We start from the raw sequence: 17,354 nt of genomic DNA, 5'->3' as shown, positions 1-17,354 counted from the left end.
TAAAAAAAAAAAATTTTTTTTAATGCTTTTTTTTTTGCCCATTATTATTTATGAAACAAGTATAAGTGAACTTAATATGGTAAATTTTTTTTATTCTTTTCTTTATAACAAGAAAAAAATAATTATTTTCCATTCGATTACACAAATCAAATCAAAATTTTATACGCGCGAACACGCACGCACGCACGCACACACACACACACGCACACGCGTATACGTATAAATAATAAAATAAATAAAATCCGTTATAAATAAATATATTTTCCTTCCGCCATAAAAATTCGCATACGAGTTCCGGTGGTTGTAAATAAATAACTCGGGGTCACAAATTCCGTTAAAAAACATATAAAAATTAAAAATTGTTCCGTTACACCAGAAAATATGTAGATTCATACCTTTTTTTTTTTTCAATTAGTTTTCAAAGAGAATATTTATTACAAATATTTTTTTTTTTTTTTATTAACCACAAGAGAAAAACAACAAATTGATAACCGATTTAAACTCTGATGGGTCAAATTTATTTATCAAAAAAAAAAAAAAAAAAAATTATTAAAAACAATCCATCACATGTTATTATTAATACAAACTGAAAACTAAAACATTAAATATAAAAAAAAAAGCGATCTGTTATGTTTTACAACAAGAAAATATAAAAAATGTTTAAAGTTCAAAGTCAGTAAACATAATAATAATAATTTTTCATTGCAAATTAAAAAACATGATGATATTATCTACCTGCATGTATACATATATATTATTTATGCATAATTTTTTTTTTTTATATTGTCCTCTTATGTAACAAGGTTACAACAAAATTTTTTTATTTTTCAACCAAGCACGTATATAATTAAAATTTTGTAATTCCAAAGTTAACAAAAAAACAACAACAACAACAACCTCTTTTTAACCCGTTGAAGCTTCCCAAATAATTTTTTTTTTTTTTTGGTTTCCTCATCATTAAAAAAATTTCAAATTTTTTTTATTTATTTTATTTTTTCTGTTAATTATAAGTTTCCGCACTTTGATGGGGGGTAAGGGGGGTATGGGGGGTAGGTGGGAGAGATACAAACAGTAAATTAAACCTTATTACGTGACACAACTTTTGTCGTCATTATAAAACAATTATAAAAAAAAAAAAAATTTGTTCATGAAATTTAAATTTGCAAATAAGATGAGGCATACAAACAATTATTTATTTAAACTTTGACATAAGGGGGGAGGGGAGGGAGGAAGGGGGAATAATAAAAATTATTATTATTATTATTTGTAAAAATATAATCACATAATGAAAATTCCACTTAAAACTTTTAAGGGGTTTGTAAACAAACGAAGGAAATTAAAATTTAATTAATATTATTTTTATATTATTAATTAATAAATAGATTTTTACTCAAAATCTATGATTTCTGTAAATAAATAAAAAATTTCCCTCGAAAGCACAAATTCTACGTGTTAATAATAATAATAATAATAATTACCTTGAAACCCTGAGGATTAGGAAAAAATTTTATCATGTTTTACTATATGCATTCGCCTTGTTTTTATATCGTCGATTAATAAATAAATAAATAAATAATAATAATAATATGAAGATTGCTCGCGAGGATGACAAAAAATACATATATGAAAAACTAATTACGACGGTTTTTAAAACATTTTAAATATGGCGGAAAAGGTACAAAAAAAAAAATTATTATTATTATTATTATTTTACTTCTGGGTGTTTATTACGCATTCACTTATATAATAATTCACATTTGTGTTTAAAGTCTAAAAAAAAAAAAAAAAAATTTCGTATTATAAGTTTGCAAAAAAAAAAAAAAAGAAAAATTTCACGTTTAATGATAATAACTTGTTTCAAAAAGAAATTTTATATACTTTTTTTTTTTTTTGTTCACGCATGAAACACTACCAGGGTAATATTATTAATAATAATAATAATAATAAATTCTTGGAAACAAATAAAAAATAAAAATAAAAAATTTATTATAAGTTTCGGTAAATAAAAATAATTATTTGTAATCAATGATGATAATAATAAATTTTTTTTTTTTTATTGCAGTTTTTTATTTGTTTCCAAAAAAATTTGAATGAAAGAGATTTCTGTTAAACTGTTTGTGTGTGTGTGTGGGGAGGGGGGAGGGAGGGGGGTATAATTCGTATAGAAATTATTTATTGCACGCAATGTAATTTCAAATCTCAAGGAAAATCATTTTAAATAAATTTACTAAAAAAAAGAAATTAACGGTGGGAACAATGAAAACAAAAAAAAGAATTTTTTATATTACAACGAATAAATTTTAACTTATTGTCAAAAAATACATAATAAAAAATAATTAAACCTCCTCCCCTTCCTCCCTACCGTCAAATCAATAATTTTTTTTTTTTTTTTATGCTCAGCCAAATAACATAAATTTTAAGGGAAAATTGGAAGAATTTTTTTTTTTTTTAAGAAAATGTTTCTCTTCTATAACTGAAATTTCGTCTCATACATTTAATTTCGTATAATTGTAAAATAAAACCGCAATAAACATATGATAAAAATAAATAAGAATAAAAAACAATTTGAGTGCTTCGAATAACTCCAAGTGGATTTTTCAATTCCATATTGAATAATTTTTTAAATGATTTTCTTATCAACGTATTACTTTTAGTTACATTTGAATTTATACCGAATAATACGATTAAACATTCGGTAAAATAAAAAATGGCGACGCCATAAAGTACCGTGTTGAATAATTTTTGACTTTTAAAACGTATGTTTATAAATGAAATAAACATTAAAATTAAATTAATAAAACAAATAAGTATAGATATATTATATATGTATTTATCCGGCCAAAATATTATTGACATTATTGGAAAAGTTATACCATTGAACATCAACCAAAAAGAACAAATAATATATCCGAGTGTTATTGGAATTTTAAAACCGAAACAACAAGATGTGTTACAATTGCAAACATTCGGACAATAAAAACATTTTAAATTCATTTTATTATTTAATAAATCATGTGCGTGTGTGTGATAACAAATTATTATTAAATTTGTTAATAAAAAAATAAAAATTTGAATTTTGTTTTTTTTTTTTAAATTAATTAAGAACGTAGAAAAAAAAAAATATGTCAAATGGTCAAAATTTTAACACTTTGTCATTTGAGCTTAATATACTACTAAATATATGAAAAAAAATTAATAATAATTTTTATAAAATCTTTCCAGAGTTTAAAAAAAAAAAAAAAAAGTTACTTTGTACAAGTACAAAAGTTATAAAAACAAAGTCTGAAAAATACGTAGGTCAATGTCAAAAAAGACATAATAAAAAACGCAAAAATTCAACTGGAGCATGGAAATAACCCATCATCAATCCATGTTTAAGTTTATGAAAAAAGAGAAATTATGGAAAAAGAAGTCTGATCAACTTTTTAAAATTCTAATAATTTTCTCTTAAATATCTGCGAATGAATAAAGGTAATAATAAGCGCGCGTACATGCAAGAAAAAAAAAAAAGTGAAATTTTAAATAAAAGTGGTGGCAAAAATTTTTATAAAAACATGGATGGGAAGGAGAAATAAAAAAAAAAAGTAAGAATGAAAGAAGAAGTCAACACCGAAAACCGTGTTTCTTTCTATTTGTTCTAGAAAATGAACGACATAGAAGAAAGACTTTACGAAACCGTGCGTTTGATAAAAGATATTTTTTTATTTTTTCTATTATCCGCTTATTATTTTTGTGAATCAATCATATTATTTTTTATACCGAGAAAATTTAGAAGGAAAAATGTCGTTGGAGAAATTGTTTTGGTGACTGGAGCCGGTGGTGGCATTGGAAGACTTATTGCTTTAAAATTTGCCAAATTGGGAGCCACTGTTATCGTATGGGATATAAAAAAAGATGGTATGAAATCATTTATTACAATAATTAACACCATATTTTGTTTATATTAAATTAATTAAATTTTTAATCTTTAATGACGATAGACAGACAATCTATCAAAACATGAGAGGATTTATTTATTTTTACGTTTATCTTGTTAAATTTTGATAATTTTATTGGCAAATTCAAATAAACTATTCAGTAAGTAAAAAAATATTTTTTATAATAAATTGTAATTGTAAATGGAAAAGGACAAATCACAAATTCTTTATAAAAAAAAAATGTATACAGGGCGTGTGTTTAAATGGAATTAGTTGACAAAAATTTTAAAAATCAAAACAGGTTTGTATCTATATAGATATAAATAAATAAATATTATTATTTAGCCAGAAATATAGAATTAAACAACCACTCACACAACGTATACAACCAACAAACTCACTCACTCACTCACTCACTCAACTTGACCTTCATCTACGTTCTCCTTTTTTTTTTTTTTTAAAAAAAATCATTTTTAACTTTTTTTCATGTTATTTCTTAATAAAATTATACATACATACATACATACATATATATATCTGATTGTATTTAAATAAATATAAATAAGAATGAATGAAAATTAAAAAAAAAAAATTAATATAGATGAATAAAATGTATGATTAATGAAATACAGATAATTTAACCGTGACATTCGTATACTTTATGATAGTAATAATAATAATAATTAAAGTAGAAAAAAAAAAAAAAAAATGCATCGTCACCATCACGTATATACATGTAATATATATTAAGTTGTTTTATTATCTGATAAACGAACGTTTAAAAAGAAGAAAAAAAACTTATTTACAAGTAAATAAATTTAAATTTTTTTTTTTTTTCTAAATAATTCATCATTTAAATACGTGACATAATTTTTTCAGGTGAAATAGCGGTAAAATATTTTAGCGAAAGGAGGCTATTTTCATACGTAGTTAATTAGTCAGTTAAAGAAAATGATAATTTTTTTTTTTTTTTTCTTGTTTAAGGCATAAAAGATACGGTTGAATTAATAACAAAATATGGAGGAAAAGCTCACGGATTTACTTGCGATTTGACCGATAGAGATGAAATTTACAGGACGGCAAATGCAATTAAAAAATCAATCGGAGACGTCACTATACTAATTAATAATGCCGGAGTTGTTTATGGTAAAACGTTATTGGATTTACCTGATAATGAAATCGATAGGACTTTTCAAGTTAATATTTTAGCTCATTATTGGGTGAGTTGTGGTATTTTAAACACGTTTCACGTGAAAGTTCACATCGAATATGAAAGTTTTGTCATACTTTATTTTAACGATTACTATAGTTAAGCCATTTAACTTATTTCCAGACGACCAAAGCATTTTTAAAACATATGATGCTCAAAAATCATGGACACATTGTAACAGTAGCAAGTGTGGCAGGTTTATTAGGAACATACAAGTGTACCGATTACAGTGCAACAAAATTTGCTGCTGTGGGATTTCACGAGAGCCTTTTCACTGAATTAAAGGTAAAAAACAAAAAAAAAAGTTTCCCCCGAATTTTGTAACTTTCCCTAATTCTCCTAATATCGTTATTTGTAAATAATAAAATATTTTAACTTTAAAATTTTTTTTTTTTTTTTTGAGGCCAACGGATATGATGGAATTCAGCTAACATTAATATGCCCTTATTACATAAATACTGGAATGTTTTACGGAGTGAAACCCAGGTAAGAATAGAATTATAAAAATATTCTTTGATTATATACATATATGGCAAAAAACAATTAAATTTTTTTCTTTTAACATAAAATTATTTTTAATTCACAGATTAATGGCAATGTTAGAACCGGAAGAAGTAGCCGAGCAATCGGTAGCCGCCATACTTGCTAATGAAATTAACGTGACTTTACCCACTTGTGTTAGATTTTTTTTGCCTTTAAAATGGTAACTTTTTAGTTAAATATTTCATTTTTAATACTAGTTATACCCGTTACCCCATTTTCTTAATTTATTTTCAGTTTTTTACCGGATAAATTGTGTTGGGCTCTTATGTACTATGTAATGCAAGGACCACAATCAATGATGACATTTAAAGGCCAAGAAAAAAATGAAAATATTAAAGTAAAGTAAAAATTAAATTACTCAAATATGTAAAAACAATTTTGCTTTTACATGACTGTGATAAAACTTTGAAAATAATTTCAAGCCACAAATTTATTTGTTCGACAAAGAATAAAGTTTAATGTGACGGTTACAACTCAATTAAGAAGCCACAATTTTTAAAACTTTTTTTTTTTTTTTTGGGCGAGAGTAAAGAGAAAGAAATGTAATAAAATTTTCATATTATTAATAAATTGAAATTTAAACGTTTACTATTTTATGCATTTCATTTTTTTATGATAATGAGATAATGAAAATGGTAATAACTGCTTTGTAAAAATTTTACTAAAGTAGTAATTTTCAAAAAGCAAAATGTATATATATATATGTATGTATGAACGAAAAAAATTCAAAATATTTCAGCCTTTTAAAGTAAAAGCACACAAAAGTCAAAAAAAAAAAAAAATAATTGGCAAAAATTAGTAATTACCTTAAAACAAATCAAAAAAGTAATTTAATCCTTGACCAAGTTCCCATATTGAAATTCCTGTTCCTAGCTCTTGTGCCAAATTTATTCTTTGAGATATAGAGTACAATGTTGGATAAAATATTAAATGCTTTTGCCCATTGGATCTGAAAAAAAAAAAAAAAAAATTAAGGTGTACATTTGAGATTTTTAGAAAAGTAAAGAAATGGAAAGTTCTTGTTTCATTTATTGATACTTACTTGACTTCAAAGAAATTTTCTTTAGAAACATTATCAAATTTAAGCTTCCCCTTATAATCGTTCAGCAATTTAATGAAATCATGTCCCACAATGGGACCACCACCAGAAACTGTGTAATCATTACCATAGAAATTTAGACCCAACAAAATTTTAGATCTTTTGGGATTTTTACTGTCTGGTACCAAAAATTCAACACATTTTTTCACCCACTGTAAAGGACTGTTGGGTCCAGGTCTTTGGGGATTGCTATAATCATAGGTCATCAAAGAAAATGATGAAACAAAATCTGAGAGTTGACTAAAATGCTCCTCAGTAAAAATTTCGTTTTTATACCCCCTGCTAGGAGGTATTACCAAAATAATTTCTAAAGAGTTTTCTTTAAATTTTTGTGCCACTAAAATTACAAAATTTACCAAAATTTGACTGTCTATCCTCCCTCCACTTTGCAACCAAAGTTCTAACACCAGACCATCAAATTTATTATTTTTGCAGGCTTTTATAAGAGTGGCAATTAATTCTGATTGTTCATTTTCACTAGAAAATAAATTTATAAAATCACTTATACTCCAATCTTCGAATAAAATTCTAGGAGTTATCTTAACATTAATGTTATTTTTTTTAAGTCCATTCATCCATTTTGAGTCAACATTGTGTTTTCCTGTGATCTTGTACGATAAAGACCCTTTTTTCTTAACTTGCAGCCAAACTGGAGATATGTGCGTGAACTTGGGAGTGAATATATTTGCTATATTGTAACCTTGACTGTTCCAAGGTGTAACATAACCCAAAACATTACCTGAAAATTGTCTTTTATTGACGTTCTCGAAGTAAGTTCCATGCTCAGCAATAATATCCCTCGCAGCCGGTTCCGCCGAAACCAAATTTCTCGTCTGGACGTCTGTGGGCTGCGGACCAACCTAAAAAAATATTTTTTATATTTTTAAAATTTTTTGATAACAAATGTACTGGTTAATGATCCGTTCCAGTAAAATTATAATAAACAAACTAAATTTAATAAATTATTTCATTGCATACAATAAAGAGAAATAAATATATATAAAATTTTTTTTTCAAGGCATTATAAAAATACATAATACTTAAGGAAAATAATCATTTCGTAACTAACCCGAGTAGTACGCTTTGTCTTTGTCGTATTCGATTTGTCACTTTTCGATAGAACACAATCACTTAACGAGATACATATCATAAATACTATGCAAATTAAAATTTTCATAATTGCACTGACATATTCTAGCGGCAAAGTTGCTACTGGACAATTTTTTTCTAACCACAGACGACAATTTATCTTATATTATTTGACATTTGAAATGTCGTTAAGAAAAAAACATAGAGTTAAACTTTATTGAAAATATTATTTCAAGTCATATTTTTTTAATAAAATTAAAAATAAATACTTCAAGTAAATACTTAATGTTTCTACTTTTTAATCTATAATGTAATTAAAAATAATTAAAATATATGTAAAAATGTTAGTAAACTGCGAATAACTCTGTGGTATAATTTCATCATAATTTAAGTAGTGCTTTAATAATATGATCGGTGAGGTAATCGTTTGAATTAGAATAAAGTTCTTAGTTTAAAAAAGGGAAATTTAGTAATTATTCAAATGAATACAAACCCTATTATATTGAATTTTAAAGATACTCTTCTTCATCAGTCAGATATTGATTTGTTAATGGGTCCTCACTGGCTGAATGATAACATAATAACATTTTATTTTGAATATTTAGAAAAAGCGGCATATTTGGATGAAAAAGATTTGCTGTTTATCAGTCCTGAAGTGGTACAATGTTTAAAGGCAACAAAGGGAACAGAACTAACTATATTTTTAGATCCACTTGCTGCTAAACAAAAAAAATTTGTTTTTTTGGCTTTAAACAACTGTGAAATAATGGATAAAGCTGGAGGCTCACATTGGAGTTTACTGGTTTATAGTAAACCAGAAGAGACTTTTTATCATTTTGACTCTTTAAAAGGTACAAATTATTCACAAGCTGGAAAACTTTCTGGAAAACTGTTGAGATATCTGAGTTCTGATGGAACAGGAGATTTCATCGAATATGAATGTCTGCAGCAAACCAATAGTTATGATTGTGGAATATATTTATTGTGTAATGTGGATTTTATAATAAACTATTGTTTAAAAGATAATAAAGTAAATGGCTGTGGAATCATTTCTGAGCAGTGTGCAAAAAAGAAAAGATCTGATATTTTAAGAATCATAAAAAATTTACAATCAAAAGGATATTGAAAAAAATAAAATACTATATATATATATATATATATATATATATATATATATATATATATATATATATATATATATACATATACAAATGTAAAATTGTTATTAAAAGTATTTAATATAGCTTAAATATCTTTGATTATTTTCGTATTTAAATACTTTATCATTTCTACTGTAAAAATTAAAACATATGATAAATAAATATAGAGTTTTTTTTATTTTAATAAAACCAATTTTTATCCTTCAAGTTTGATACCCAAATAATGTTTAATTTAATATTCAATAATAATTAATGATCACGTCTTATTTCTATTTCATTATTTTCTTTGATTTTAGAATTTTTAAAAATTGAAAATCTTAATTTTTATTTTAATAGCTTCTCAAAAAAAAAAAGAATACATAAATAAAATAAAATTTTTAATGATATTCCTTCGTGATTTATGTTTTTTTTTAAATTTTGGTTATTCGAAACAGTTAAATTAGAAAAACAAAGCATTTAATATAAATTAAATTGTTCATTAAAAAAAAAAAAAAAAAAATTGACACGAAAAAGATAAATCGGAGAACTCGTTCAAAATGAACTTATTTTATCCTACATAACAATTTCTATGCTAATAATCGTGTCTTTAGACACTGACTGTTTACCAATTTAATTATGGCAATACCTCATGCAGCTTTGGTAAATAGAAATAAAAAACATTTTCTGGGCGTACCGGCTCCTTTGGGATATGTAGCTGGAGTAGGAAGAGGGTAAAAATAATTATTCTATTGATATTATTATCACGGTGTTTTAAATTTATAAAAAAATGAAAATGGCTTGCTTAATAATCCGTCTTTTTCAACCGTTGTTTATGTTTATTCTGAACGAAAATTGTCTACTTGTCAGCATTTATTTTACAGTTTACTTTATTTTACTATTTAAATTAAAAAATTTTTAATTGATAGGGCTACTGGGTTTACTACCCGATCTGATATTGGACCTGCTCGAGATGCCAATGATGTATCTGATGATAGACATGCGCCTCCTAGTAAAAGGAAAAAAAAGGATGAGGAGGAAGAAGAAGAAGAAGATTTAAATGACTCCAATTATGATGAATTTTCAGGATATGGGGGTTCACTTTTTAGTAAAGACCCTTATGATAAGGATGATGAAGAGGCAGATCAGATTTATGAGGCTATCGATAAACGTATGGATGAAAAGAGAAAAGAGTACAGAGAAAAAAGGCTGAAAGATGAATTGGAAAGATACAGACAAGAAAGACCAAAAATTCAGCAACAATTTAGTGACTTGAAACGAGGTTTGATATCTGTAACTGAAGATGAGTGGAGAAATGTCCCAGAAGTAGGAGATGCAAGGAATAGAAAATTAAGGAATCCAAGAGCTGAAAAGTAAATGTTACCTGTATTATGTTGAAAATTTACTTTAAATTTATGTACAGTATATATATATATATATATATATATATACATATGTGTGTGTGTGTGTGTGTGAATGTGTATTCGATTTAATTTAATTCAACTTTTTTATTTTTTCCAGATTTACACCTTTGCCAGACTCTGTATTATCTAGAAACATGGCTGGGGAGTCTGCAACCTCTATAGATCCAACAAGTGGTTTAGCTAGTACATTTCCATCAGGAAATGCTACCCCTGGTTTTTCAACTCCTGGTATGTTAACACCTACAGGAGATTTAGATTTAAGAAAAATTGGTCAAGCCAGAAACACTCTAATGAATGTTAAACTAAGTCAAGTATCAGATTCCGTTGAAGGGCAAACTGTTGTAGATCCAAAAGGATATTTAACTGACCTTCAAAGTATGATTCCTACATATGGAGGTGACATTAAGTAAGATTTGTGAAAAGTTACAAAATTTTAGCATAAAAATAGTTAATTGATAAATTAGAAATATTTTTTTTTGTTTAAAATAATGTAAAAAAAATATGATTTTAGTGATATAAAAAAGGCTAGATTGTTGCTTAAATCAGTACGTGAAACCAATCCTAATCATCCACCGGCATGGATAGCATCTGCCAGATTGGAAGAAGTCACTGGAAAAGTTCAAGCTGCTAGAAATTTGATAATGAAAGGTTGTGAAGTTAATCCAAAATCTGAAGATCTTTGGTTAGAAGCTGCACGTTTGCAGCCTCCTGACACAGCAAGAGCTGTTATTGCTCAAGCAGTTCGACATATACCAACATCAGTAAGAATTTGGATTAGAGCAGCCGACTTGGAAGCAGAAACTAATGCTAAAAGAAGAGTTTATAGAAAGGTATTAATGCAGAAAAATATTAAAAATTTTTTGTTGTGTTTTGAGGGTTGTGTAGACTTTATTTAAACTTAAATTTTTTTCTGAATTAAAGTTAAAATTGGGTTAATGATCAGAAGTGTCATCAAAGACTACCTATTAGCTTGAATCAAAATTGCAAACTGCACCCAAATCGAGTTAGTTTATTAAAATTACCAAAAATACTTATTTTATCTTTTAGGCATTAGAACACATTCCCAATTCTGTTAGACTTTGGAAAGCAGCAGTAGAATTAGAAGATCCAGAAGATGCTAGAATTCTTTTAAGCAGAGCCGTAGAATGCTGTCCTACAAATGTTGATTTATGGCTTGCACTTGCCCGACTTGAAACTTATGAAAATGCAAGAAAAGTACTAAACAAAGCTAGGGAAAATATTCCGACCGATCGTCAAATTTGGACTACTGCCGCTAAATTAGAAGAAGCCAATGGCAACAAACACATGGTTGACAAAATAATTGACAGGGGTAAATATTAGTATATTAATTTTGCATAGGTAGATTAAAAAAATAACGATATTGAGTGGTAAAATTATAAAATATGAATAATTGACCAAGAAAATTTTAAATTTTTTAAAGCAATATCATCCCTAAGTGCGAATGGCGTGGAGATTAATAGAGAGCATTGGTTTAAAGAAGCAATGGAAGCTGAAAAAGCTGGGTCGGTTCATACATGTCAAGTGGTAATTAGAGCGGTCATAGGTCAAGGTGTTGAAGAAGAAGATAGGAAACATGCTTGGTTAGAAGATGCAGAAATGGTAACAACAAAAACAATTTCAATGTTAATATTTAAACCCTTCAAAAATTTTTTAATGTTTATTTTTTTTTAAGTGTGCCAGTCAGGGAGCATTTGAATGCGCGAGAGCAATTTACGCCCACGCACTATCAACTTTTCCTAGCGAAAAATCAATTTGGTTAAGGGCTGCTTATTTTGAAAAAGCTCACGGAACGCGAGAATCCTTAGAAGCGTTGCTTCAAAGAGCTGTTGCACATTGTCCAAAATCAGAAGTATTATGGCTGATGGGTGCCAAATCAAAATGGCTTGCGGTTTGTTAAATTTTTGTCTATTAATTTTTTTAATATTTAAAAAAATTACAAAAAATAACATGGGACGCATTTCGCTTACAGGGTAATGTGTCTGCTGCTCGAAGTATTTTAGCATTAGCTTTTCAAGCTAATCCAAATTCAGAAGAAATATGGTTGGCGGCTGTTAAATTAGAATCTGAAAATTCAGAATATGAGAGAGCAAGAAGATTACTAGCAAATGCTAGAGCTTCTGCTCCAAGTCCAAGGGTGTTAATGAAATCAGCAAAATTAGAATGGGCTTTAAATGATTTAGATAAGGCACACAAGTTATTAGAAGAGGCTATAAAAATGTTTCCAGATTATCCTAAATTGTGGCTCATGAAGGGTCAAATAGAAGAGCAGCAAAATATGGTGGATAAAGCTTTGGAAACATACAATTTAGGGGTAACTTTTTTTTTTTTTTTGATTTATAAAAAAAGACATAGTTCTTTATTTTATGAAATTTTGTTAATTTACTTAATTATTTCAGATTAAAAAATGTCCCTCATCTGTACCAATTTGGAGATTACTTGCTAATTTAGAAGAAAGGCGGGGATTACTAACGAGAGCCCGTTCTGTTTTAGAAAAAGGAAGGTTAAGGAATCCAAAAAATGCCGAATTGTGGTTGGAAGCAATAAGAATTGAATCAAGAGCCGGTTTAAAAGATATTGCTAATAATTTAATGGCCAAAGGTATTTTTTTTTTTCCCCCATATATTGTGGTTTGTTGGTTATTAAACTATATTAAACTATAAAAAATAAATTACTTAAAATTTTTAGCTCTACAGGAATGTCCCAATTCTGGTATTTTATGGGCTGAAGCTATATTTATGGAAAGTAGACCTCAAAGAAAAACTAAAAGCGTTGATGCTTTGAAAAAATGTGAACATGATCCTAATGTTCTCTTGGCAGTTTCAAAGTAAGTAAGACTTTAATTAATTAAATTTTGTTTTTATAACTAAAAACTATTTCTTTGTCCCCTTTATAATAATTTGTGGTATAATTATTATTCATTTCGTTTTTTTATTAGATTATTTTGGTGTGAAAGAAAATTGCAAAAATGCCGCGAATGGTTCAATAGAACAGTAAAAGTCGATCAAGATTTGGGAGATGCCTGGGCTTATTTCTATCAATTTGAATTATTGAATGGAACCGAAGTAATTTTTTTATTATGTTTTACAGTAAGAAAGTATAAAATTTAAAGAATATTTACATAAAAATTTTATTTTCAGGAAACTCAAAGTGACGTTAAAAAAAGATGCGTTGCCGCGGAACCGCACCATGGAGAATTTTGGTGTCAAGTTTCAAAAAATATTCGCAACTGGAAATACAGTACGGAGGTTATACTTTCATTGGTGGCCAAACAATTACCTGTTCCAGTTTAATTAATTAATCCTAAATTATTTTATTTGCAATTTGAGAATTCTTTAACTGTAATAATGTAACACTTTTAAATAATTTAAAATGTGCAACAAAATATTTTACTTTTTACACTTTTTAACAAAGTCTTAAAACGATTTTTACAATTAGTTTTTTATATTAAAAAACTTGAGATAAACATATTAATTGCTTTGTTAAATATTAGTAAATATAAATTGAGAAATTGAAATTAATTAGTTTGTAATTAATATTAGTATTTTAATATAATAATTTTATATTAATTTAAATTGTTTGTTAATTTCTAATTATTTACCCAAGAGAATTAGTATTTGTTAATAAATAGTTTAATTTCTATTATTCATTTACCGCTACAAATAAAGGATTATTTTATCTTGCATTTTTTAAACCTTTAAAATTTACCACTTAAAAACTAAATGAGATATCCAAACTTTTATATTTTGATAAAAAAAAAAAAAACAATTTGATTATTAAATAAAAATAACTAAAATTTTACTTTAATTTTTGTTACTTCAAGAAAAAATCAAAAAGTAAATAATTTAAATTAAGTTGGATTATAAAATAAACGTTACTAAAATTTGAATTCACTGTTCATTTGAATAACTCACAGGAGAAACTAAATGTTGAACCATTTTTATACACTCAATTTTACGATAAAAAAATTTTTTTTTATAGTTTAATACGAATAAACGAAATTATTTTACAGAAATAATTTTTTTTTTTTCCTTCTTAAATTTTAATATTTACCCAGAGAAAATATTGAAAGAAAAAATTCAATTTCACAGTCAACAAACGTTTTACCTGTTTCAAAACATTTGAAATGAAATTTTTATTATTCATTAAAGCCATGTTATTGACTTTTCTTTTATATTAATATTAATCCATTACCGTAATATATTTTAAATTTTTATAGATTTTATCACACTACAGACGTGACCTAACTTTTATTCGATATTAATAAATTTTTAATAAAAACTCTATATTTACCACTTAAGTTGGTAGTTAAAAATTCGATTATCCAAAGGAAACTGACTAATTTAGGTTTATACTCTTAGTTTTGTGCAATGTTTAAAAATGCATTTAAATTACATTGTTTTACTTTTATTTAGTTTTTTTTCACTTTCATTATCAACGTATAAATCAGAAATAGGAATATTTGAAAGAGTATTGAATGAAGAAACATGCTCAAGAAATTTGTTGACCGTTTTAAATAGCAAAATAATTGAATTTGCTACTAATTGTAATAATTCTAAATCAAATATTTACGTGAAAACTAATGAAGAATATGTGTTAAAAGATGCATGCTTGTTAGCTAACAACATGCTTTATGAATTATGTCAAAGAAATGACATTAAATTTGATTTATTACCTTTAAATGTTGATAAAATATGCCCAATTAATTTTTTCAATATTAGTTCATCAGGACAAAATAAATTTTTAAAATTAAAAGAATTACTTTCAAATGAAACTTATTGTTCAAGGATTTGTTACGATTTAGACTTAATTCAAGGACAATGCTTCTCTTTAGCTAAAATAAATGATTTATACTTGATGCTTAACAAAAAAACAACAACAACAACAACACAAAGCAACAAGGAAACTGATGATATAATTATTAATACAGATTTAAATGAGAATCCTCAAGAAAGTACTAATAAAGTTAACAATGTAAACACTGAAAAATTGCAAAATAAAACTACAACCATTTCAGGAACAAATTATGAGAAAATAAATAATACTTTACAGTCACAAAGTGGTTTAAATGAGGATCAAACACTTAAAATTGGCGATTCTATACAGACTCCATCATCATCATCTTCATTATTATTATTAGAAAATAAAAATTATCCAAAGACAATAGAAACATTACCTCAAGATAATTCACCATTGAATAATCAAAATCAAGAAAGTGATAATACATATGAAAAAAAAACAACTTTTATTCCTGCTAGAGTATATAATAAAGCACAGTTTCGTGATAATGAAGATTTTGACAATTCTAATATTAATATTGACACATATTCTAAAGAAAGATTTTTTCAAGGTGATGATTCTCATTTTTTTGTGTACTTTTTAATGATGTCATCAATTATAATTGTTGGCTATCTTGCTTTTCACAACAAAAATAAGGTAATAAAATTAACAATTTTTTTTTAATTATAAGTGATACTTAAACGTTAAATGATTACTTTTTTCAGATTTTAGCATTTGCATTAGAAGGAAAAAGCAATAGGAGAAACAGAAGGAGACCAAATACTAATAGTTATAAAAAACTTGAAAGCAGTTTAGAAGAAGCAATAGTTTCAAATGCACCCCATGGAAGTGAAACAAATATAGTTTACTGATTAATTTATTAATAGTGAGTAATAAAGAATTTAAAATTTTTTTTTTTTTTTTTACTTATTCGACTTGAAACATAAATAATTTATTCATTTATTTTGTTAAATGTTTAGGTTATTTCGTCTACATTTAATGTTTAAAGTCTGAAATTATTTTTATATAATATTTTACTTCTTTATACTATTAATTGTTATGTAAATCATTATTTAATGATTTGAAAAAAGAAAAAAAAACAATCAATTATGAATTTTTTTTTTTTTCAATTGTAATTATTAAAAAAACAGTTTAATTTAAATATTTTATTTAAATATAAATAGTACAATTGTAAAAATTATAATTTAAATTGTTTTTTTTTTTTTTTTTTTTTTTGTTAAGAGTGGGGAGGGGGTGTGTTAATTACTTAACGAGAAACAGTATTGAGTTTTTTTGACACTTATTAATAATTAATGTATGTTAGTCATTTTGATGGTAAAATTTTTCAAGTGCAACTATTTTTATTATTATTTTAAAAAGTAAATTTTAAATTTTAATAAATAATTAGTGACAAAAAATTATTATTATTTTTTGAATAAATCTCTAAAATCCTTAATATTATTTTATTACCTCATACCATTTAAAATTTGGTTAGATTAACGAATGACGTCATATTTAAAGAAAAATAAAATTTATTAAGTGTGAAAATAATTGCATAATGTTGGAAAAATTCCAAATTTGGATGAAATTGAATTGCGAATCGGTACAGAATTGGGACGTAATGATAAATCAATTGGAATTGATGCCGTTTGAGAATTTTCTGAATTTTTTATTGTTTTTGAAGAATCAGGGACGTATTTAAGGGTTGCATAAACATCCCCTGTACTATTTCCATTATCTACATTCCTTTGATATTCTTCCAATTTTTTTGTAAGTCTTTTGAATGTATTAAAAGAAGAAGAGGATGATGATGGGGTTTTTACCGATTGAAAATGATCCCTTTTTAAATGAGAATTTAAATTATCTTTTCTTGTGTATGTTCTCCTGCACAAATGACATTCGTGATGTTCCGGAAAATGTTTCAAATAATGATTTCTCACATGTTTTTTAATTTGTCCACATATTTTACATTTAAAACCGGTTCCGTTAATTTTTTCAAATGCATGTTTTATATGCCATTGCCTAGAATCTGAAAAAAAAAAAAAAAACAATCGTCAAGTTTAAAGTTGTTGTTTTTGATATCAAACCTTCATGAAAAAATTTGAAAATAACGAAAAAATAATTATATGTGAAATCCAT

At 25.9% G+C, this 17,354-nt stretch overlaps 6 protein-coding genes across 6 annotated transcripts; 4 read left to right on the top strand and 2 right to left on the bottom strand.

Annotated features, from left to right (window-relative positions):
• Positions 1-3,644: 3,644 nt before the first annotated feature.
• Positions 3,645-6,016, top strand: Phum_PHUM376560 (alcohol dehydrogenase, putative; the record flags this gene model as incomplete). Its single annotated transcript, XM_002428292.1, has 6 exons — positions 3,645-3,897; positions 4,902-5,137; positions 5,251-5,412; positions 5,531-5,613; positions 5,714-5,830; positions 5,905-6,016. 6 exons carry the CDS (start codon positions 3,645-3,647, stop codon positions 6,014-6,016), a joined length of 963 nt encoding a protein of 320 aa, XP_002428337.1.
• A 461-nt stretch (positions 6,017-6,477) lies between these two features.
• Phum_PHUM376550 (Spore germination protein yaaH, putative) lies at positions 6,478-7,946 on the bottom strand (the record flags this gene model as incomplete). The annotated part of the gene is made up of 3 exons (XM_002428291.1): positions 6,478-6,619; positions 6,713-7,617; positions 7,839-7,946. The coding sequence occupies 3 exons, from the start codon at positions 7,944-7,946 to the stop codon at positions 6,478-6,480; spliced, it is 1,155 nt and encodes a 384-aa protein (XP_002428336.1).
• Positions 7,947-8,339: 393 nt separating this feature from the next.
• Phum_PHUM376540 (Sentrin-specific protease, putative) lies at positions 8,340-8,984 on the top strand (the record flags this gene model as incomplete). Its single annotated transcript, XM_002428290.1, has 1 exon — positions 8,340-8,984. One exon carries the CDS (start codon positions 8,340-8,342, stop codon positions 8,982-8,984), a length of 645 nt encoding a protein of 214 aa, XP_002428335.1.
• Positions 8,985-9,633: 649 nt separating this feature from the next.
• Phum_PHUM376530 (pre-mRNA splicing factor, putative) lies at positions 9,634-13,729 on the top strand (the record flags this gene model as incomplete). Its single annotated transcript, XM_002428289.1, has 12 exons — positions 9,634-9,728; positions 9,924-10,367; positions 10,516-10,824; positions 10,930-11,248; positions 11,466-11,748; positions 11,860-12,038; positions 12,112-12,327; positions 12,409-12,750; positions 12,836-13,037; positions 13,125-13,263; positions 13,375-13,501; positions 13,577-13,729. The coding sequence occupies 12 exons, from the start codon at positions 9,634-9,636 to the stop codon at positions 13,727-13,729; spliced, it is 2,808 nt and encodes a 935-aa protein (XP_002428334.1).
• A 1,087-nt stretch (positions 13,730-14,816) lies between these two features.
• On the top strand, positions 14,817-16,087 carry Phum_PHUM376520 (uncharacterized protein; the record flags this gene model as incomplete). The annotated part of the gene is made up of 2 exons (XM_002428288.1): positions 14,817-15,786; positions 15,948-16,087. 2 exons carry the CDS (start codon positions 14,817-14,819, stop codon positions 16,085-16,087), a joined length of 1,110 nt encoding a protein of 369 aa, XP_002428333.1.
• Positions 16,088-16,884: 797 nt separating this feature from the next.
• On the bottom strand, positions 16,885-17,354 carry Phum_PHUM376510 (uncharacterized protein; the record flags this gene model as incomplete). Its single annotated transcript, XM_002428287.1, has 3 exons — positions 16,885-16,953; positions 17,039-17,244; positions 17,303-17,354. The coding sequence occupies 3 exons, from the start codon at positions 17,352-17,354 to the stop codon at positions 16,885-16,887; spliced, it is 327 nt and encodes a 108-aa protein (XP_002428332.1).

This window comes from Pediculus humanus, genomic scaffold (genome assembly GCF_000006295.1).
Source record: "Pediculus humanus corporis 1103172107841 genomic scaffold, whole genome shotgun sequence".
In the NCBI taxonomy this organism is placed as follows: Eukaryota; Metazoa; Arthropoda; class Insecta; order Psocodea; family Pediculidae; genus Pediculus; species Pediculus humanus.
This window is presented reverse-complemented; position numbering and strand designations above follow the sequence as displayed.